This window comes from Rhineura floridana, chromosome 11 (assembly GCF_030035675.1).
Source record: "Rhineura floridana isolate rRhiFlo1 chromosome 11, rRhiFlo1.hap2, whole genome shotgun sequence".
In the NCBI taxonomy this organism is placed as follows: Eukaryota; Metazoa; Chordata; class Lepidosauria; order Squamata; family Rhineuridae; genus Rhineura; species Rhineura floridana.
Window position 1 is genome coordinate 29,591,095 of NC_084490.1, and position 24,331 is coordinate 29,615,425.

At 42.0% G+C, this 24,331-nt stretch overlaps 1 protein-coding gene across 1 annotated transcript; it reads left to right on the forward strand.

Annotated features, from left to right (window-relative positions):
• Window positions 1–4,668: 4,668 nt before the first annotated feature.
• Window positions 4,669–5,616, forward strand: LOC133367680 (olfactory receptor 14A16-like). The gene has a single exon (XM_061591777.1). It carries the CDS (start codon window positions 4,669–4,671, stop codon window positions 5,614–5,616), a length of 948 nt encoding a protein of 315 aa, XP_061447761.1.
• The last annotated feature ends 18,715 nt before the right edge of the window (window positions 5,617–24,331 follow it).

A 24,331-nucleotide genomic window follows, 5' to 3' on the forward strand; every position in this document is an offset into this window, starting at 1 on the left:
TTAAACCATGTAAACCACATAATTGTACCCAATACATTCATTTCCAATAATTTGATATGCCATTCTCTCGAATGGGGATTTATTTTGGATATCCATGCCAATGCTATGATATGACATATAAAGTCAGAGCACCCTAGCGAGGGAGCCTGCTCCACGAGCTAGAGGGAGCCCCAGCTGATGAAGCATCAAGGCCCCAGCTGACAAAGCATCAAGGCAAGTTAAGCAGCAGAGCGAGTTCGGCAGCAGGGCGAGGAGGCCAGGGCCCCCCACGCTGCCCGTCTGTTCCCTAACCTCAACTAAACCGCAGTCTCCAACCCATTGATGTAATAAACCTTAAACAAAACTATGCAGGTAAGAAGCCAGCAGGGGTGTGGGGGCTTTCCAGTGTTTTGCACCACCTGCAGCATGTACGACTATCTGCCTGTTGGACAGAAGTCGTGGGTGTGCTCTCGGTGCAATGAGCTCCTGGCTCTCCGGGAACAACTTCATTTCCTTGAGGCCAAGGTAGCAGACCTGGAAAAGCGGAGAGAGGCAGAGAGGTGTGTGGAGGAGGCCTTCAGGGACGTTACAGCTGTGTCCCACTCCAACGATGATAGCTCTCCTGCTATCATGGAGAACGATGGTCTCGGGGAAGGAGAGCATCCAGCTGAGGAAGAGGGAAATGATCCCTTAGAAGGGACCCATTCCTTGGGGGATGAGCAGCTATCCTCTCGTGCCGAGGATATATCTCCAGGGGGTGGAGGGATCCTTGTAGTGGGTGATTCGATCATTAGGAACATAGACAGTGGGGTGTGTGATGGGCGTGTAGACTGCAAGGTGTTTTGCCTGCCTGATGCGAAGGTTGCGGATATTGCCCGTCGTTTAGATAGTTTGGTAGACAGCGCTGGGAAGAAGTCAGTGGTCGTGGTGCACGTTGGCACCAACGACATGGGGAAATGCAGCTGTGAGGTCCTGGAAGCAAAATTTAGGTTCCTAGGTAGGATGCTGAAAGCCAGGACCTCCAAGGTGGCTTTCTCTGAAATGCTACTGGTTCCACGCGCCGGACCAGCCAGACAGGACCAGCTTTGCAGTCTCAATGCGTGGATGAGACGATGGTGTCGGGTGGAAGGGTTTGGATTTGTTAGACACTGGGGAACATTTTGGGACAAGCCGGGCCTGTACAAAAGGGATGGGCTCCACTTGAACCAGAATGGAACCAGACTGCTGGCACTTAAAATTAAAAAGGTGGCAGAGCAGCTTTTAAACTGACTGAGGGGGGAAACCCGACAGGAGCTGAGGAAGGTCCGGTTCGGAATAAACCTCCCCCCTGGGATAAAAACCAAAGAAATGATGAAATTTTAAAAGGGGTAGGCCTAGAAGTAGGCATTGTGAGAGCAGGGGCACAGGATATAAATTCAGAAGAGCAAAATTACCACAGGCCAAACCACAAGTGCCAAAGACACTTGAAGAGAGACACTGCTTACAAGTGCCTGTACGCTAATGCTAGGAGCCTGCGAACCAAGATGGGAGAACTGGAGTGCTTGGTCTTAGAGGAGAGCATTGATATAGTGAGCATAATGGAGACCTGGTGGAATGGAGAAAACCAGTGGGATACGGTTATCCCTGGATATAAACTATATTGGAAGGACAGGGAAGGACGTATTGGTGGTGGAGTCGCTCTATACGTGAAAGAAGGCATTGAATCCAGCAAGCTCGAAACCCCCAAAGAGGCGGACTCCTCCACAGAATTGTTGTGGGTGGTGATACCATGCCCCAGGAGCGACTTAATACTGGGAACGAGCTATCGTCCCCCTGATCAAAATGCTCAGGGAGACCTTGAGATGAGATATGAAATTGAGGAAGCATCCAAACTAGGAAACGTGGTAGTAATGGGTGACTTCAACTACCCGGACATAGACTGGCCGCACATGTGTTCCAGTCATGACAAAGAAGCAAAGTTTCTAGATATTCTAAATGACTATTCCCTAGACCAGTTGGTCATGGAACCAACCAGAGGGATGGCAACCCTGGACTTAATCCTCAGTGGGGACCGGGACCTGGTGCGAGATATAAGTGTTGTTGAACCGATTGGGAGCAGTGACCACAGTGCTATTAAATTAAACATACATGTAAATGGCCAATTGCCAAGAAAATCCAACACGGTCACATTTGACTTCAAAAGAGGAAACTTCACAAAAATGAGGGGATTGGTAAAAAGAAAGCTGAAAACCAAAGTCCAGAGGGTCACATCACTCTAAAATGCTTGGAAGTTGTTTAAAAATACTATATTAGAAGCTCAACTGGAGTGCATACCGCAGATCAGAAAAGGTACCGCCAGGGCCAAGAAGATGCCAGTATGGTTAACGAGCAAAGTCAAGGAAGCTCTTAGAGGCAAAAAGTCTTCCTTCAGAAAATGGAAGTCTTGTCCGAATGAAGAAAATAAAAAGGAACACAAACTGGCAAAAGAAATGCAAGAAGACAATAAGGGATGCTAAAAAAGAATTTGAGGAGCACATTGCTAAGAACATAAAAACCAACAACAAAAAATTCTATAAATACATTCAAAGCAGGAGACCATCTAGGGAGGCGATTGGACCCTTGGATGATAAGGGAGTCAAAGGTGTACTAAAGAACAATAAGGAGATTGCAGAGAAGCTGAATGAATTCTTTGCATCTGTCTTCACAGTGGAAGATATAGGGCAGATCCCTGAACCTGAACTAACATTTGCAGGAAGGGATTCTGAGGAACTGAGACAAACAGTGGTAACGAGAGAGGAAGTTCTAGGCTTAATGGAAAATATAAAAACTGACAAATCACCGGGCCCGGATGGCATCCACCCGAGTGTTCTCAAAGAACTCAGATGTGAAATTGCTGATCTGCTAACTAAAATATGTAACTTGTCCCTTGGGTCCTCCTCCGTGCCTGAGGACTGGAAAGTGGCAAATGTAACGCCAATCTTCAAAAAGGGATCCAGAGGGGATCCTGGAAATTACAGGCCAGCTAGCTTAACTTCTGTCCCTGGAAAACTGGTAGAAAGTATTATTAAAGCTAGATTAACTAAGCACATAGAAGAACAAGCCTTGCTGAAGCAGAGCCAGCATGGCTTCTGCAAGGGAAAGTCCTGTCTCAGTAATCTATTAGAATTCTTTGAGAGTGTCAACAAGCATATAGATAGAGGTGATCCAGTGGACATAGTGTACTTAGACTTTCAAAAAGCTTTTGACAAGGTACCTCACCAAAGACTTCTGAGGAAGTTTAGCAGTCATGGAATAAGAGGAGAGGTCCTCTTGTGGATAAGGAATTGGTTGAGAAGCAGAAAGCAGAGAGTAGGAATAAATGGACAGTTCTCCCAATGGAGGGCTGTAGAAAGTGGAGTCCCTCAAGGATCGGTATTGGGACCTGTACTTTTCAACTTGTTCATTAATGACCTAGAATTAGGAGTGAGCAGTGAAGTAGCCAAGTTTGCTGATGACACTAAATTGTTCAGGGTTGTTAAAACAAAAAGGGATTGCGAAGAGCTCCAAAAAGACCTCTCCAAACTGAGTGAATGGGCAGAAAAATGGCAAATGCAATTCAATATAAACAAGTGTAAAATTATGCATACTGGAGCAAAAAATCTGAATTTCACATATACGCTCATGGGGTCTGAACTGGCGGTGACCGACCAGGAGAGAGACCTCGGGGTTGTAGTGGACAGCACGATGAAAATGTTGACCCAGTGTGCGGCAGCTGTGAAAAAGGCAAATTCCATGCTAGCGATAATTAGGAAAGGTATTGAAAATAAAACAGCCGATATCATAATGCCGTTGTATAAATCTATGGTGCGGCCGCATTTGGAATACTGTGTACAGTTCTGGTCGCCTCATCTCAAAAAGGATATTCTAGAGTTGGAAAAGGTTCAGAAGAGGGCAACCAGAATGATCAAGGGGATGGAGCGACTCCCTTACGAGGAAAGGTTGCAGCATTTGGGGCTTTTTAGTTTAGAGAAAAGGCGGGTCAGAGGAGACATGATAGAAGTGTATAAAATTATGCATGGCATTGAGAAAGTGGATAGAGAAAAGTTCTTCTCCCTCCCTCATAATACTAGAACTCGTGGACATTCAAAGAAGCTGAATGTTGGAAGATTCAGGACAGACAAAAGGAAGTACTTCTTTACTCAGCGCATAGTTAAACTCTGGAATTTGCTCCCACAAGATGCAGTAATGGCCACCAGCTTGGATGGCTTTAAAAGAAGATTAGACAAATTCATAGAGGACAGGGCTATCAATGGCTACTAGCCGTGATGGCTGTGCTGTGCCACCCTAGTCAGAGGCAGCATGTTTCTGAAAACCAGTTGCCAGAAGCCTCAGGAGGGGAGAGTGTTCTTGCACTCGGGTCCTGCTTGCGGGCTTCCCCCAGGCACCTGGTTGGCCACTGTGAGAACAGGATGCTGGACTAGATGGGCCACTGGCCTGATCCAGCAGGCTCTTCTTATGTTCTTATGTTCTTATGTTCTTATGAAATAACAAGCTTTCCCCCTCTTGGGGCACAGGGTTTTCCAGATATGTAAGCAGAAATATTTATGGGTTCATTCATTTAACAAAAAAGTAATAGATTACAGAATTTAGAGTGAACTCACATTTGTTTATATGCATGGGACTTATAAATATTTATCCACTTCTTCCAACAGTCAATATATTATTGATGCCATGTCCAACTTAACTGTCCTAGAAAATTTTCTACTTCTGGGATTTTCTGGGAGCCAAGAACTTCAGGTTTTGTATTTTGTGATCCTAGCAATGTACCTCATTGTCCTGATTGGAAATCTTCTGATTATTACCCTGGTAGCTGTCAACAGTCACCTGCACACCCCAATGTATTTCTTTCTTGTCAGCTTATCAATCCTCGACCTTGGATCAACCTCTGTCATCATTCCAAAATCCATGGTCAATTCTCTCATGAACACAACATTGATTTCATATTCTGAATGTGTCACACAAATGTTTTTCTTTCTTTCTTTTCTGTCATCGGATGTGTTTCTCCTCACTGTCATGGCCTATGACCGATATGTAGCTATCTGTCACCCACTGCACTACACATCTGTGATGAAGTGGGGAAGGTGCATCCAGATGGTAGGTGGAACATGGATGGCAGGTTTCCTTAATGCTGCTTTGCACACCAGTACTGTTTTTTCAATGCCCTTCTGCTCCAACATCATCCATCAGTTCTTCTGTGAAATCCCACAAGTTGTGAAGATCACCTGCTCCGATTCATACCTCAATGAGATTTGGGCTCTTCTCTTTAGTGCAGCCTTAGGTGTTGGTTGCTTTGTGTTCATTGTCATGTCCTATGTGCAGATCTTTACCGCAGTGTTAAGAATGCCCTCCATGGCAAACAGGTGGAAAGCCTTCTCTACTTGCATTCCCCACATCACAGTTGTCTCCATATTATTTGGCACTGGCCTGTTTACCCACCTTTTACCAACTTCTAACTCTCCATACAATCTGGATGAAGTGCTTACTGTGTTATATACCGTGGTGCCTCCAATGATGAACCCAATAAACTACAGCATGAGGAACAAAGATGTCAAAGCTGCCTTGTGGAATTTGCTTGGTTTTACTCTTTGTAAGAAGAAGATGCATCCCATTTCTTTATAACCCTGTTCCTTTTTCATATATATAAATTTTAGCACAGTATTAAGTCTTGGCTGCTTTTTGTTCATTGTCATGTCCTATGTGCTTGTGATACAGCTTAATTTTTAATATAACTGCATCCATCTAACATTGTAGCTTTTTATAATAATTGTTTTCTGTAATAATTTGTATTGTCATTTTAAAATCCTTTAGCTTTAAAAGGGATATGTCTCGTAATTTGCAGAATCTAAAGAGAGAACCCTCTCTCTGTAATTCTGTCCCTTGCCTCTGGAATTCCTTGCCAGGGAAAGTCCAACAAACAAAGGCATTTTTATTTAGATTGTCCTTTGCCTCATAAGGTGATTTATTAACATGTTGTAATTATACAGCCACGAGAGTGGCTGTGTACTATAGTCAGCGGGGATTTTTCGCATTCCGCAATGTTAAATGGAAAATACCCCCATGCCATTCTGATGCTTCCCATAAGCTCATTTCAAAACAAAACCTTACATAATTTATAGTCCTGAACTCAGAAACGCTTGCTTAACAACCCTGTCAATTTTCATGGCGATACACAAAACAGTCAGAGAGAATAGACAGTTCAAAGTGTAAAAAGAGAGAGAAAAACCTCAGAGCCCTTTTGGACTTTTTTCTCTGAGAGTTATTTATTTATTTATTTATTTAATTACATTTCTAGACTGCCCTATAGCAGAAAGCTCTCAGGGTGGTGTACAACAAATAATTATAATCTGTTATAATCTGTTATAATCTGTTATAATCTGTTGTCATTAATTAAAAATCAGCCATGTTCACAGAGTACCTGTAATCCTAATACTGATGTTGCCCCATACTCTGGCCTACATCTGCTGCAGTTTAAAAGTTTAAAAAATGCCTGGCTGATTTTTAATTAATTTAAGAAATTTTGGCTGGGACCCAATCATAGCGCAGAGCATGCTCTGTAAGAACCAACTGTCAGTGTTCTAAAAGCCTCATAGCTGCTGGGCTTGGCTAATAAGAGGGCCACACCCACACCAGACTTGATTTCACTTGAGACAGTCATGGCTTCCCTGAAAGACTCCTGGGAAGTGTAGTTTGTGAAGGGTGCTGAGAGGAGACTCCTATTCCCCTGAGAGAATGGTTTAACAGTCAGCCACTCTGACTGAAGGTCTGTGAGAGAAACAGGGTGTCTCCTAGCAACTCTCAGCACCCTTCACTAACTACACTTCCCAGGATTCTTTGAGAGAAGCCATGATTGTCTTTGAGCCATGGCTTTGAGAGAAGCCATGATAAATTGTTTTAAATTGTTTTTAAAAGATGTGTTTTTTATTTGTATATTTGTTTTTATGTTTTTATTTATTGTAAACCGCCCTGAGAGCTTCGGCTATGGGGCGATATATAAATACACTAAATAAATAGATAAATAAATAATGATTGTCCAAAGTGTAATAGAGGCCTGGTGTGGATGTGGCCAGGGACAGCTTTGTTTTAAATTTGGGTGGGAGGTAGGGTTGCCAGGTTCAGGGCCTGAGACTGATCCTGTATCTTTAGGAGAAGAGAAAGTCAGCCAAGTGCAGGTGTTCTTGCAACACTGTAATGGGAAAAACCACAAGGTAGAATTGTCCCTTCCCCCTGCCCAACTGTGAAAGATACAGAAGACGTCTTGGTTGGCAGGCCCAGCCTGGTCAGTTTTACCTATCCTAATCATGATTGCATAGGAGTATATCCGATTCAACTCAATAATCATACAAATGATCAGACCTGCCTTTTCCCTCCTTTCCCTTTCCTCTCCCTTTCTCCTCCCCTCTTCCTTCTTCCACCTTCCCTGCCCACTCCAGCCCCCCGTCCCTCCCCCCCAGTCAGTTTTACCTATCCTAAGCATGATTGCACGGGAGTAAATCCCACTGAACTCAATAATCAATAAACATGCAAATGACCACATCTGTCCTTCTTCTCCCCTCCCCCACCTGCCTGCTCCCCTTTCAGTTCTCCTCTCTGCCTTTCCACCCCTCCCGCCTCCCTCTCCTACCTTCCCCATCCCCTGTGGTCAGTTTCACCTATCCTAAGCATGATTGCCTGGTGTGTGTGTGTAAATTTACCATTCTTAGGCAAGGTGATAGAGCAAGTGGTGGCTAAACAACTACAGACGCACTTGGATGAAGCGGATTATTTAGATCCATTCCAATCGGGCTTCAGGACTGGACATGGAACTGAAACAGCCTTGGTCACCCTGGTAGATGATATGAGGAGGGCGTTGGATAGGGCAGAATATACCTTCCTTGTCCTCCTGGATCTCTCAGTGGCTTTTGATACCGTTGACCACGGTATCTTGTTAAACCGCCTAGAGGGATTGGGGATGGGGGGCACTGTTCTACGGTGGTTCCATTCCTATCTCTCAAGCAGGTACCAATGGGTAGCATTGGGGGATGAGGTTTCAGACCCTTGGCCTCTCACTTGTGGAGTGCCACAGGGTTCTATCCTATCCCCCATGCTATTTAACATCTATGTGAAGCCGCTGGGGGCCATCATCAGGAGTTTTGGGCTGCAGTGTCACCAATATGCGGATGACACTCAGCTCTATCTCTCATTTAAGTCCTCACCAGAGTTGGCTGTGGAGACCATGTCCAAGTGCCTGGAGTCTGTTAGTGGATGGATGGGCGAGAACAGGCTGAAGCTAAATCCCGATAAGACCAAGGTGTTACTCGTGGGTGATAAGAGAAGGTTTGGAGACATCGACTTGGTGTTTAACGGGGTGAGATTACCCCTGAAGGACCAGGTCCGCAGCCTAGGAGTCATTCTTGACTCCCAGCTGTCCATGGAGGCTCAAGTTTCGGCAGTGAGCCGGGCAGCTTGGTATCAACTACATCTGATACAGAGGCTGCGACCCTACCTTCCTGTGCAGCTACTCCCATGAGTGATACATGCCCTGGTCTCCTCTCGCTTAGACTATTGTAATGCGCTCTATGTGGGGTTACCCTTGAAGTCGGTCCGGAAACTCCAGCTGGTACAGAATGCGGCAGCATGCTTGATTACGCATAGCCATCGCCGGGAAAATATCACCCTGGTGTTGATAGATCTTCACTGGCTACCAGTGGTTTACCGGGCCCAATTCAAGGTGTTGGTATTGACCTTTAAAACCCTATACGGTTTCGGCCCGGTTTATCTAAAGGACCGCCTCCAGCATCACCAATTAAGCCGCCTCACAAGATCAACCACGCAGGATCTCCTCCCGGTCCCACTGGCCAAAACAGCTTGGCTGGTAAGGACCAGAGAGAGGGTGTTCTCGGTAGTGGCTCCCACCCTCTGGAATTCTCTCCCCTACGATCTTCGACATGCCTCCTCCCTGATGAGTTTTCGCCAAGCTTTAAAGACCTGGCTATTCAGGCAGGCCTACAGGAACTTCGAGCTAGATTAGTTTGTAATGTATTAACTGATGTTTTTGATGTTAGTTTTAATTGATGAATGTGGTTGTATTTTATTGTATTGTGTATTGTATTTTATTGTATTGTGTATTGTATTTTATTGTATTGTGTATTGTATTTTATTATCCTGCTGTAAGTCGCCTAGAGTGTCCGTTAATTCGGACAGATAGGCGACTAACAAATAAATTTTTATTATTATTATTATTTATTATAAATCCCACTTAACTCAATAAGCATGCAAATGATCCATCCATTCTCAGCAAACTTGCACAGGATCCCATTTCTTACCTCCCGTATAAAAAAGCAGGGAAATTCACTAATAGGCAAAAAACCTTGTGGTTTAAGAATGTACCTATAGCCCACAGATATTTCTACCAAACTTTAAAAAGCAGGGAAATTGGGCAGCTATAGTGAATGCACCAGGGGAGCAGGAGACCTGAACTCCTCTCTCAGATGTTGGACTGCCCTACAAAGTTGTCAAAATGCAAACACCATTTGGGTTGGTCTTTCACAGTCCAATCCACATGCTGTGTAGCTTGGAAGAATTTGGTAACGTGCCTCTGAGCATATGGTGAGTGGTGGCAACACCTGTAATCAGCCCAAATAATAGAAGATATGTCCTGTGCTGATCTTGTTTTAGCAGGGAGGAAGCAACATTATTAAGATAGTTGATATAGTTCAGATGGTCACTTTAAATATGTCTGATTTACTTTGCAATTTTAGTGAAGTTTTCTATAGGAAATCATTTTCTTTTGCTTCTGTTTCTATGAATATGTGAAGTACAGCAACACTTTGCAAAATTTATACTAAAAAATCTCCAAACATAATTGTGGAATAATGGCACTGACATCTGCAAAATAATCTCCAGTGGACCTCAGAAGTGTCTCAATTTGCACAAGATAAAACAGTGGGAGGTGAAATATATTCTAGCAAAATTCTAGGTGTGCTCTATGTTTTTAATTGATCGTGCCCACCTTGCCTTAAATAAAGTGGTTTAAACATAGCAGGCTGAAAACATGCATCCTCTTTTTTCCAGCAACTAGAGCCGTTGCTAAAGTAGCAGCATATTGGAATCAGTCTGATTTTACATTAAACTGCAGTTTCAGGTCCAACTGTTAATGCACCCAAAATAGAAATAGACCATAACCTCCAGTTTGAAACAAAAAAGGCTATCTTCACCATCATATGACATTAACCAATAAAAAGGCTTTGAAATTAATAAAAATAAATTTGACACAGATTTCTAGGATGAATAATGAGGGAAATAAAATTTTCTAGTTTAGATTCTCTGTAGAAACATTAGTAACACAGGAAAGAAGCAAAGTAGGAAGAACACCAACAAACATACAAAAATATAATTCTCCATCTTTGGAGATGTCAGGTGTTGCCACCACTCACCATATGCTCAGAGGCACATGTTACCAAATTCTTCCAAGCTACACAGCAAGTGGATTGGACTGTGAAAGACCAACCCAAATTGTGTTTGCATTTTGACAACTTTGTAGGGCAGTACAATATCTCAGAGAGGAGGTCAGGTCTCCTGCTTCCCTGGTGTATTCACTATAGCTGGCCAATTTCCCTGCTTTTTAAAGTTTGGTAGAAATACCTGTGGGCTATAGGTACATTCTTAAACCGCAAGGTTTTTTGCCTATTAGTGAATTAGTTTTAGCTGTTCATTTTTTTATTTTATCAATGTTTAACCTGCCTTGCTTTTATATTCCTTTATATTATATTGCTGTTTTGTTGTGTTTTATTATATTTTAATGCATTTGCATTATTGCTGTTAACCTCCTTAGGCACCCTTTGGTGGAAAGATGGAATACGCACCCAATACTTGAATAAGAAATGACTGAATACAGCTTTATTGTTTGAAATTATAGGCTACTGCAATATAAATAAATGCATGTTTTACAATTGTTTTTTAAAATCCCTTCTGTCATCAGCACAACAGAGATTTTGATGCTTGGTTTGTTCTATGTGGCACTATTTCCCAATGTTATTTACTGTTTGTTTCACATGTTGAAAAATTGTGATTTGTCACATATGTAGGGATGGAAAGATATGTCAGTTTCGGTTCTCTCAGTTTCTCATTTTTCTAATCTTAAATTTGGTTCACATTTTTGGAGCAATTTGCAATTTTTAAAAAAAATATCCTCATGAGAATTCTTTAGCATTTTAGTGTGAAGTTCTCATAATATATTATTGTATGCTGTTTTGACTAATGTCCACATTTTTGTAAGCAATATATCATAATAAAATGCATTTTTGTATGCTGTTTTCACCAGTATATTCATTTTGTGCACATTGTCTTCCATAATATATGCATTTTTGTAAGCATTGCTTGGTTGGAAAACAGCAGATCCCTGTTCCCCTCACAAAGCTACAATTCTCAGAGTTCCCTGGAAAGAGGGATTGACTGTTAATGCATGCTGAGAATTGTAGCTCTATGAGGGGAATAGGAGTCTCCTAAGAACTCTCAGTGCCCTTAACAAACTACAGTTCCCAGGATTTTTTTTAAAGAAAGCCACGACTATTTAAAGTGCTATGATATGTCTTTAACTGTATCATGCAGAAGCAGCTTTTCTCAGAGTAAACCCACTGAAGTTAAGCATGACTAACTTAAATTCATTAATTTCAATTGGTCAAATCTGAGTAGTTGGGTACAACTGATAATGTCACTGATGCAAAGGATAATACCTTTAGTTTCTGTAAGCCCACCAGGCAGTTTAGCACATATATTTGTTACTAGACTATTGATTTTACCTATATTTTGATACATGTTATGTCTAGACTAGACACTAGGCTAGATGACTTTGGTCTGATCCATAATGTTTTGTTCTTCTGTTCTCCTGCTGGGAGGAAGGGAGGGATATAAATTGAATAATAAATAATAAAAATTATTAGTGAGGAGTAACGGCACATGCTTAGATTAACACAGGGAACTACTTACCCTGTAGTAATGTTTGTCTATTTATTTATTTAATTTATATCATGCCCACCCTCCCAAAATGAGCCCAGGGTGGTAAACAAAAACACTAAAAACACTAAAACATTTTAAAACAGACTTTGAAATTTATTAGAACAAAACATCTTTGAAAACATATTAAAACAAAAATCTTTAAAAACATTTTTTTAAAAAAGCTTTTATTTATTTATTTATTTCATTCCATTTCTATACCGCCCTTAGCCAATGGCTCTCTGGGCGGTTCACAGCAAGGAATAAAATACAATACAGTAAAAAGAAATCAAATAAAATCCCTAAAACAGACAACTTAAACATTTAACAACTTGATATAAAATAACTTAACATTAAGCAATTAAAATGCCTGGGAGAATAAAAAGGTTTTAACCTGGCGCCGAAAAGACAGAAGAGTAGGCGCCAGGCGCACCTCATCGAGAAGACTGTTCCATAATTCGGGGGCCACTACTGAAAAGGCCCTGGATCTAGTAGCAGCCCTCCGAGCTTCCCTATGGGACGGGACTCGGAGGAGGGCCTTAGATGTTGAACGTAGTGAGCGGGTAGGTTCATAGCAGGAGAGGTGTTCCACTAGGTATTGTGGTCCCGCACCGTGTAAGGCTTTATAAGTCAAAACTAGCACTTTGAATCTGGCCCAGAAACAAATAGGTAGCCAGTGCAAACACGCCAGGACAGGTGTTATATGTGCGGACCGTCTGGTCCTCGTCAGCAGTCTGGCTGCTGCGTTTTGCACTAGCTGTAGTTTCCAAATTGTCTTCAAAGGCAGCCCCACGTAGAGTGCATTGCAGTAGTCCAATCTCGAGGTTACCAGAGCATGGACGACTGAGGCGAGGTCAACATTATCCAGATAGGGGCGTAGCTGGGCTACCAACCGAAGATGGTAGAACGCATTCCGTGCCACCGAGGCCACTTGAGCCTCAAGAGACAGGAATGGATCGAAAAGGACCCCCAAGCTACGAACCTGTTCCTTCAGGGGGAGTGTAACCCCATCCAGAACAGGTTGAACATCCACCACCTGGGTCGAGAAGGCACCCACCAACAGCGTCTCAGTCAAGTCAGGATTGAGCTTCAGTTTGTTAGTTTTAAAACACCTTAAAAAGCAATTCCAACAGGGACACAGACTGGGATAAAGTCTCTACTTCAAAGGCTGGTTGAAAGAGGAAGGTCTTCAGTAGGTGCTGAAAAGACAACAGAGATGGTCCCTGTCTAATATTTAAGGGGAGGGGATTTCAAAGGGTAGATGCCACACCACTAAAAGTCCACTTCCTATGTTGTGAGGAAAAGACCTCCAGATAAGATGGTATCTGCAGGATGCCCTCACCTGCAGATCACAGTGATAACCTGGGTATATAAGGGGTAAGACGATATTTCAGGTTTAAGGGGAATAGTGAGGCAGAGACCATGATATGGTCAACAGCACTAGCACCTCGTTTACTCAAGTAGGTGAAATAGCCTCTGGTTTTATCCACTGAACTCCCATGAAGGGAGTATAAATTCAGATGATATATAAATTCTAAGAATTTTAGTCCTTGCTGATTATATTTACTATCCATGGAGGTATGGGATGCTAAAAATATCTGTTCCAAGTCTATGCCCAAAGGTTGCAAGAAACCTTCAGAATTTGCCCCGATTCAGGCACTGAAGTCCCCACATATAAAAATATATGCTTGTAGGCACAGCTTGGAAAAGTTACTTTTTTGAACTACAACTCCCATCAGCCTCAGCCAGCATGGCCACTGGATTGGGCTGATGGGAGTTGTAGTTCAAAAAAGTAACTTTTCCAAGCTCTGCTTGTAGGAACTTCTGATCTATCTGCTCCAGCAGAAGGAATATATCTTTTCATATCTTAGGGGCTATTTGTGGACAGTTAGTAGATGGAAAATAGGTATTTATACAAAAAAAAAGGGACCCCCAGTCTCTGTTTTGAGTTGTAATGACAAAAGATAGTTGTTTTGTAGTCTAAAGTTGGCCAATTGAGATTCTCCTGCTAATTCTAATGACATGAAAGACGCCAGGCCTCTACTTCCTCTTCCCTTCTTGTAGGACACACAGATTCAAGAGGGCTCCTGTTTTGCTAATGCTTCGGTTTTAATTTGCTTTGCTGCTCAGGAGCATCCCACTTCATGGGAACCCTTCTGAAGCTAGGCATCTTTGCTCTGGGATGGGCTGGCCTGCAGGAGGAATGGAAGGAGCAAAACTGGGAATCTGGAAGTGGTTGCAGGATAATGCTCTTCTCTTCCCACCTTCTCCCAGAGTAACCTTTCTTTGTAGCTGGCTGGCTAAATGTTTTATAATCCAGCAGATGTTGGAGATTATATTCATAAATCCAGGTCTCTTGCAGGCAGACTATATTGTGTTGTTGGAACATTTCAATAAGTTCTTTATCTGCCATTTTATTTTCCCATCCTGCCACATTCCAAGAGATTATGTTCAGCCCTTTGTGCTTTGTATCTAGTCAGTTGGAATTGACTGGAAATGTTTTAGGAGGCTCATCATTAAACCTTCTATTATTATCCTTAGGCCAACGTTTATCTTGGGTGGCAGGCATATAATGTTTTTTCTGGTTTTCTTGTCTATTGGTATACAGCCTGATATTATTCGGATATGTGACGAACGAAGGGGTCTTATTTCTCATATTCTTCCATCTCCTACTTTTCCAGATGCTATTTTTAGGCTTTCTTTCTCTTCGATGCCCGTATTGAAGAGGCACTATGCCCTTGATGGAACATTTTTGTTGTCCTTTCAGCTCAAATAGCAACCCTCTGTAGGAAAACCTATATAATAAAGACCAAAATTTACACCTTACCTCCGGGTCATGAAATGTTAGTTCAATGCTGCCTCTCTTTCCATGATAAGACAGGCATTTGCAGGAGACACCTTTTCTTAGGTCCAAGGCTACCCTCAGTACAGTTTGAATTTCAGCTAAGAGTTCAGTCTCAAATCTTATTCCTCCTCCTAGTTTTCTCACTGACCAATTATGAATGACCACTTGGAGTTCATCAGGAGGTCTCTCACTGAGTAAGCTTTTTTTTTAAAAAAATCGGGATTGAAATTGTTCTCTTTTTCTCTATTTTCTTTGTTTTGGGAGATTTGATAGCCCTCCACTCTCCACAGTTTCCCCTGGACTATGTTGCTATACCGGGCAGGTGGAGGGTCGGTGTATCATATTCAAACCTTCTTCTGTAGATAACATGTTGGGGCTTTGTATGATGACACTTGACAAAGTACTCTTGTGTTTCTCTTGTATTGGAAAAGAGGTCATGTCTGAATATTCATCTACTATTAATAGCCTTGGATCAGAAGGAGTGAGGTTTAAGATGAAGGAAGTGTTATCAGTACTAAGGGCTTGCTCATTACTACAGGCATAAAGACAAGTTTCTGAGTTCATTTTCCAATCTCCAAATATGTCATTTAATTGTTGGGTTACTATGTTTTTATCTAATTCCTCAGTTTCTGGCTTATCCCTATCTTGATGATCTTCCAGTCCCATGCTATCCTCCATTCCTTGGGTAGGGCCATTTGTCTGAGAGGCTACAGTCAGAATTCCCAACTCTACGAGCCCAACTAATGTTCCTATAGTGGCTTTCAAACCAAATACTTCCTGCCACAACTAATCCATTTTGTAAAAAATTCTTTCTGCTGTCTGCTTAGATAAAAAACATTGATCCCATAAGAACCCCCACAAAGAGGGAGCTTCTTCCTCTATTTCTCCTAAATCGGGCTTACCTATATTTTTCTTGAGAATGTTTCATATTTCTTTATATGCAGTAAACTGAGTTTGCTTGGGTGATGAGGAATTACCTTCTATCAGGTCTGGGTCAATAGACCAATTGGTTGGACCTTCATTAAAGGGATGCATGTCTGAGTTTCTTCCTTGAGCTGCTTTGTCTCCTACCCCAGTTGTTACACAAACACTATTTAAAAAACCCAAACTGTCCGTAGATGTTAATTCTGGGATCTCTTGGTCCATCCACTGCTCCTTTGCTTTGGACTCATTTCCTTTTATTTTCCTGCTCACAATAGTCTATTATTGGTTTTTAAACTAAGTTAGATGGTGAACTGTTGAATGCGGCACTACGATATTGAGCATGCGTAATAACCAGGTTAAAACTAAAGACCGATCTAGTCTTCAATGAGTGAAACTATGGTCAAACAACTCTGTTTTCAATAGCTAAAATTAGTAAATTTCACAAATACATGTTAAAATACAAATTCACATTAAAACCGGAACTCTTATAACCCCCTTTCCAACCTACACGTCAGAAGGGGCGGGAGAAAGTTCAGACCAAGTCCCGCCTTTCTTAAAAGGGTATCTATACAGTTATTACTTTTAAGGACAGGCTTTTAAGCAACCACATCCTTTTACTTTACATTATTCAAGAGGTAACCTGCAGTTAAGCTGACCAAGGCTGCAAGCTCTTTCTGTAAGCAGCTGTTCATATCGAAACCTCTATCAGCATAGTCTCCCCAAATTACTCCTCTTTCTCGAATACACTGTTATTGTTGTCCTGCTTGAAGTTCTTTTCATTGCCCTCTGTTGCCTCAGGTTCAAAGAGGAAGAGAATCGCAGCTACCTTCGTGGGGGAGGGAGTAGGCAAAGTGCATAAAAGCACAGGAAAGTGCAACAATGCCAAACTTGCTGATGTAACTGTCTGGCAGTCAGGGTGGATTATTCTCCCCTCCTCGTCCTCTTTCGCTTTTCAACATCCTTAAGAGGCAGGGGAGGAGAGCTCAGGTTTGTCTCAGCTTTCTTGCTCTTCCTCCTGCGTAACTTCAATACTTCCAAGCTTCTCCAAGTTTACTGCTGCTGTATGAGTATTTAGGCTAATTAGACAGAGTGGCAGGCAAAATGGTGGTAAATAATGAAAAAATACCTGTCTATGAGGGCTGGCTTTTAGTCAGTTCAGCTGTAAGGAGATCTTTTAAGGAAACAAGAGTCTTTCAGCTTCCAACTTCAAAAGGTTTAAATAAACGTTGGTATTTTCAGCTTCCTGCTCCAAAGATTTGGCTCCTCAAGAGGCTGGCGTGAACCAGTTCGCAGCTTATCTCTCCCATTCCTTTTCTCTTCTTTTCAAGACAAATCCCACAAAATACAATGCTGAGATTCGAGGTTCAGGGAATTCAGGAGCTCAGCAAAGGTAGAGGAGTTATCCAGCTATCTTCATTAATTTTTTCAGAGATAACGTTAAATTCCAAACAGTAGATTTTATTTCTAATATCCATAAACTCCAGATCTTTTTCCAATTCCACATTTGTTCCAATCTCCAGGGCTTGTATCTTCCCTTTATTTTTTCTTTTCTCATCTCTGATCTCATTCTCCTCTCTCACAGGATCCCCTATTTCTTTAAGCTCCTGCGTCATTTTGCTCAGTTCAATTTTCAGCTCCTTACTGCCCTGTTGCAGGGTTTGTTTCATTATCTCAATCTCATCCATTATTTTCTGAAACATAATTACTTCCAGATTCTCAGCCACTTTCTTGATTGCCATTTTTAAAACCACGAAAACAAAACAAAACAAAAATAAAGAAGAACCACTTCTTATTTCAGCAACAATTGGGTTAATATTCCAGGCTTGATGACATCACAGTATAAACAGAGCAGCCTGCCTTATCTCTCTATGTTCAAGAATACAAAACAAATTTAGTTCCCAGCGTCAAAACAGTTAGTGGCATCGTGAAGAAGCAGATTCGTCAAAATAAAATAGACCAAAAAGAGAATAGTCCCAGACAATATAATGTTCCAAAGTTCATATTTTTTATTTTTTTCTCCTCGGAATAGAAATCCCTCTTCTGTTTATATCTTTAGAATGCACTTCCAGGACAGCTTTTTGCAATAGAAACAGAGATAAGCTGTTAATTTCGTGAATAACAGATAAGAGTTATAGCTCACCCAGAAGTTCTTTAAAGCTGATTCATTTGACAAATCTCTTTTTGCTGTAACAATTTAAACCAAGTAAAAAAAAGAATAGAAAGAAGAGTGCTTGCCTGTTAGTCCATTTTCTCTTTGAAGAAAAGATAAACGTGTCGCATTAATCAGATAGAGCTTGTTCGGAAGTCCGTCCGGCATTGCTGGCTGGACCTTGTCTCATAAATTAATGAAATCCAGTCCTCCCAACAAAAACAGGCTTTTGAGGTTGATCTCTACATTTCTCCCTGCCCGGGAGAAATTTCATCAGTCAAAAAAAAAATGTTCTGACTGATTTATATCTGAATAAGCTTCTTCTGTGGTGGGAACCCGTCTCAAAAGCAGGCACAAGCGAAGTCACCCTTCCCGGAAGTAAAAAAAAAGAATGCTTTTCTGTAATAACAGCTTGTATTGACATTGTACAGTACTTCAGTATTTGTAAAATATAGTCACTGGTTGGAACTTGACAGATGATCTGCTTGGATGCGCTTAAGTGGGTTGGGGCAGATTAGGGCATGGATCCAAAGAATGTGCTACCTTCTCAGATCTCCAATCTGTTCTCAGATATCTTAGATCCTACTGATTATTTCAAATGGCATTCTACCAAGAAAGCATAAAGTCTGTGTTGTGCAAACAACCACAAAACCAGCACAGCACCACTGCCCAGAGATGCGGGGAGTGGGAGAGGAAAAATGACAGCATGTATTTGAAATGCTCTTTACTGAGGGAGTTACTGAAGAATACCTTGGATGTGAGAATTGTTTCCAAAACCTTGTTGTCGAAGAAGGGATTTTACAAACTGTATTAGGCCTACAATAAACTACATTTCTATCACCTGGAATTCTCTCTCTTTCTCTGTCTCTCTCTCTGTCCTTTATTACAATGGCAACATCTTCTTGGACTATTTAAGTAACTTATTCTCACTTGAGTACAGTGCATAATGTCACTGATGCAAACTCTGATACCTTTTGTTCAAGGAAGCTTACCTAAACATGTAATTTTATGGTGTGTATTTGTTTTAATGCTATTGATTTTACTTGTATTTTATGATAAAATATTTTATTAAATTTTATGTCTACTTATTTTTATGGTTTGATTTTACCTGTCTTTTATGATAAAATATTGTTATTTCATAGTTATTCTGAATGAAAGATGTGGATCAGTTCTACAGATCTGTTCTCAATGTTAGTATGAAATTGCTGTTGGGAGGTCTGACTTCATAGTCAATTCCATTTATACTTGAATCCCGTTGAATCAAGATCCATAATCCATAAAGAGAGTGTGCACTATGGGAAGCAGTTCTTTAAAATATCTCACAGATTTTATCAGCTGTTCAAACTTAGTCAAATTTCTTAATTTATTTTGATTTGTTAATATTTGATTACATTTCTTGGGTTATGTTCTGATTTAGTCATAACTACCTACATTTAGTCATAACTACCCTCAATCCCATTGATTTCAGGGAATAGCAGTGTGTAACTCTGTTTCTACACTTTGGCAACTTAGTTGTGGGATGCCACAAGACACTATTTTGTCTCCAATGCTATATAACATCTATATCTATAGTTGTTGTATAACATCTATTAAGATCTACAGTTGGTAGCAGGAGATTTGGGACATGGTGACACCAGTATGCTGATGACACTCAGCTCTATTTTACTGTTCAATCTGAGCCGGGACAGGTCATGCAAAAGCTGGGCCAGTGGCTTGATGCAGTGGTGGGCTGGATGAGGGCTAATAGACGGAATCTGTATCCTGCTAAGTCAGTGATGCTATGGGTGAATGGCCCTCAGGTCTGGGAATGGGGGACTTTGCCTCTTCTAGATAGGGTTGCACTCACTCTGAAGGAACAGGTACACAGTTTAGGGGTGCTTCTGCATGGGGACACTAACACTCTTCTTTAGCGGGGCCATGAGTTTTCTGACACAACCCCCTCTGTGTATGAAGTTAGGGCGCGTGCTCTGTCTCAGCAAGATCCTCCCCATCAGAGGGAGGGGGCTGCACTGGGGTGGCGGTGAAGCAGGCATTGGAAGGGGATGAACACGGAGAGGAGAGGAAACTGCCTGACAGAGTTGAGCCACCTCTCGGGTAACCAGAGCTACAGGGGCAGAGCTGTCATTATCTTTGGTGTGAAAACTTTCAGAATCCAGTGCACCTGTCAGCCCAACACTGGAACCATCATCCCATTCAAAGTCTTCCTCCTCTTCCTCATTCTTGCTGCTTCATCCCCTTTCTGCAGGGCTCATGGCATCGGGGGATTATGGGAGTTGCCTGGAATGTGGGATGTTTGGGGAGTTGCCTGGGAGAGGCATTCTGGGAAGTGAGTGAATGTGTGTGGTGTTTCGGAGTCCTGGATGAGGGGAGACTGGGAGTCTCTCTCTCTCTCTCTCTCCTCTCTCTCTCTCTCTCTCTCTCTCTCTGTGTGTGTGTGTATTAATATCATAGAAGGCTATATCGAGACGTACTATTATGTGATTAATATCTGGAAATACCATGACTGATTTGGATGTTCATGTCATGTTTTCTGTCTCATTCTCTATGTTTCATTGCACAAAATTAACTAAGTCAGGGGTTCCCAAATTGTGGTCCAAGGACCACCAGTGGTCCTCAAGCTTCCTTCAAGTGGTCCACGGCAAATTTGCATTAAACATTCATATTGATTTTTAATTTTAATTTTATTTTTTTATTTCTTAAATTGTATTTTTGTATTACATTTTGAATTCTATGGAATGCAAACTATAACACAATACAATATAAGCTGTAATAAAAGCAATAAAAGTACAATGAAAAATCATTCAGCATCTAGCACAGCATGCAACAATTGCTAGAGCACCTGGAAAAATCAGTAAGTGGTCCACCAAGACCATCAGTAATTTTGAAGTGGTCCATGGGGAAATAAGTTTGGGAACTACTGGGCTAAGTAAAAGCTACTTCATTTAGTGTCTATTGTTTGCATTCTATGAAGATATCATGGGATCTCTAATCCCAATTATGGCCACAGTCATCTTGTTACTCTGTCTAATGATTGCATTCATTTTCACCCATTTACCTTAAGGTACCTTGCTGGTTATTCTAGAAAGGTGAGTTTTTATTATGAGACGCACAATTTTGCTTTGCACTCTCACAGTGATGCTTCATAGCCCTAACTCTAACCCTGACCCTTGATGAACAGACGGAAGTGTCACTATGCAATATAGTAGGGGCACTTTGAAAATACACACACGAGTTCCCTGTCAACTTGCTTAATTTCCCCCCATTGATTTATTTTAAAGGTTAGTTTTTGAATCTCCACCAAGATTGTTTATTAGTTCAGAGCTATCATTCAAATATTATTACCACCTCTTTCCCAAATGGAAGTATATGAGGCCTCACTCACCGCATAGCTGATGAGTGGGGCCTAGTTGCAGCCGGAGGTGAAGCTGCTGCCTCCATCTTCCGTTGGCACAAAGTCGAGCATCACGTCTATTATGCGTGTGCGATGTGCAGCGTGAAGGGGCGGGGTTTAAGGGCCAATTTAAGCCCAGCCGCTCCTTCCTACCCCCTCTTTGCTCGCGCGACGCCCACCCCACCCTCCCTCTTTCATGGTGTGCCTAGGGGTCGCTTCGGGGCTGAGTAGGAATTTTTATCCTGCCCACCCTCATTGGCGGGCAGGTTTTTTGCCTGCTCCACACTATGGGGAGTGGGAGGGGATCGGGTTAGGGGGCGTTGTGATCAATAGGTGGTTTTGGCTAATTTGGCTAATTTGCATTGGAGGTTAATGCCCTACCGGGCAGATCATTTTAGCACTGGTGTGGGAAGGTGCGGGAAGGGAAATAGGTAAGGACAGCTAGGTGGCCCCCTTAGGCACCTTTGGAGGTGATTGGCAGTTTCGGAGGCCTGTCTGCCAGAGCTTTCCGGCTTGAGGGCAGGATATGGGCTGCCTCTGGGGCTGTCGGAAGGCAGAGCTGGGGTCCCAATCCCGGGGAGCTGGATCCCGGAGAGTTGGGAGAAGAGTATTCGGATGGATGGCAGAGGGAAGGGGGAGGAACTTCCCCCCTTTGGAGCGAAGACGAAACAGAGGAACTGCCAGTGATAAGGTCGCTTAGCAACGGGGAGCCTGAGCCCTCCCTGGACATTCTCACGCCTCCCCCTCTTTCAGGCTCAGAGCAAGAGGGGGAAGAGGGAGGGCTGCTCACAGCCGAAAAGCGGGGAGGCAGTTTACCATCAGCCCCTCCCCTATCCCCCATCCTGGAATCGGAAACTTCAGAAGAGGAGGGGGTGATGCTTCCCCCCTCACCGCGCACACGCAGACAGCTGAAAAGACAGGAGAGAAGGGGGGGAAGGCGGGCAGTACCTGAGGGGCAGTTAAGGAGGAGCGAAAGATTGCGCGCCTGTTTGGACCCTTCTTAAAGAACAGGCGGGAAGAAGTCCCTTGCTCTGTCAACTTTCTCCCAATGCCGCAGGACCTGTATCCCTGTATTGCTTCATGAGAAAACGCAGTCTTTGTTTGGACATTACCCTAATAAAACACGAATTAACTACAGCTGTTGATCTGGTTCCTGAGTCACAGCCTGGGCCTGACAGGGGCCAACTTATCTCATCTACCCAAGGTTTATCTGGCCTCGGGTGGGGATGATGTAGGAAGCCCCCCCTACTCACCTACAAGGTGTGGCCTGGGTAAAGGTAAGCACATGGGGTTGCCCTTCCTCCGGCAGGGGCTGGTCGCCCGAGAGCTGTATGGCAAGATACTTGCTTATAGACAGTTCCCGCGCCTAGGTTTTCCTTCTGCAGGACTTTTCTTCATAGCACTTTTACAAAAGAACTGGACACCCTCTATTTCACATCAATAATGGCTGGCAGACTCTGACTGAATCTCTCCTCAGCCATCTTCTCCTGAGATTTCCATTCAGCCATGCATTATACTTGTGGTTATGCTAAATGGACATCTACTTCAAAGCACTCTGACCCAATGGAAATACCATGAGAAAGGTAATATTATTGGTACCCAATATGTTTTGTATTTTGTTCTGCAGTAATCCTGGCACATTAGTAATCTCACTTAGTCAACAGAAGCCATTAAAGTTGGGAGATCAGAGAACTAGTTCAGTGGCAACATACTCCTCTAGGAGGTACCACTTGGGACTTATGAAACATATGTGTCCTCATCTCTCTGGAAACAAGCAAGCAAACAAAGCTGCCCCTCCCACAGCAGCAGTATCTGGAGCTGATATCCTAAGTGGATAAGGTTAGGATGTGGAATTCTTACTTGGGTTCAAACCTCATCAATGTCAAGTGTCCATACTATGATCTTGGGCAAATCCCCTTAGCTCAGCCAAAAGCAGTCAAACAGAATAACCAGTTTTATGGGGTTCTTGTGAAGGACAAGAAGAACATTTATAAAGTCCTTTAAACATGCCAACCAACACATAAAATACTATATCCAGAATTCTCTTTTAAAGTTTAGTTTTGCACATCTCTCAGCTTTCATCAAATCCTAGAAATGTAGTGACAGGAAGTGCAACTTAGAAGGTTCAAGGAAGCTGTTAGTGATGAGGAAGTGGACTTTTCGTTTTTATTCATTTAATTTATATATTGCTTTTCTAGGGTGGGTCATGCCCAGCACAGTTTCTAATAAATAGATAATAAATACCACAATAAACATACAATTTGTTATAAAACATGAACACATTCAAGTAGCACAAACAAAACACAAAAGAGAGACAGAGAGAGATATTGAGAAAAATATTTTTGTTGGGAGGTGATATGATTGGTGTGCTTGGGTTGTTATATTTTATTTTTGTCTGCTGCGGCATATTCCTAATGCTATTTTTGGGCATTGTTTTGGGCCTTATTGATTTTTTAACATATTGTTATTTTATTGTTAGGTGGTTATTTTTTAAACTGTGTGTCTATGTATATTTGAGAAGTTTTGTATTAGGCAACAAAAACTGAATAAATAACAACAACAAGAAGAACTGACTTAAGTATTACTAATCACTGGAGAGAAATCAGCTACAAAAATGTAAATGCTCTTATTACCTATTAAAATCCAAAAAAAGAATGGCATCCTGTTTGATAAGATTGACCCTAGGTCTAAAACGGCAGGGCTCTTATATTTTTTTCAGTGGTATGGAGAAAACCACAAATAGAATTAAGGAACTGAATGACAATGCCTGTCTGACACATTTTGTTTATTTGTAAATACTCCTGCCACTCTTTTTACAGAACTTGTGCATCCTCGTGACCCCCATATAATTCTGCATAGGATTTAGTACAGTTTTGGTTTTTATTGAGCATGCCTGCGCTTTCATAGACTCCAATGTTAAATTTCTTAAATTAATTGAAAATCAACCAGGCATTTTTTTAACTTTTAAACTGCAGAAGATGAAGGTCAGAATATGAGGCAAGGTCAGTAACAGGATGACAGGTACTCTGTGAACATGGCTGATTTTTAATGAATT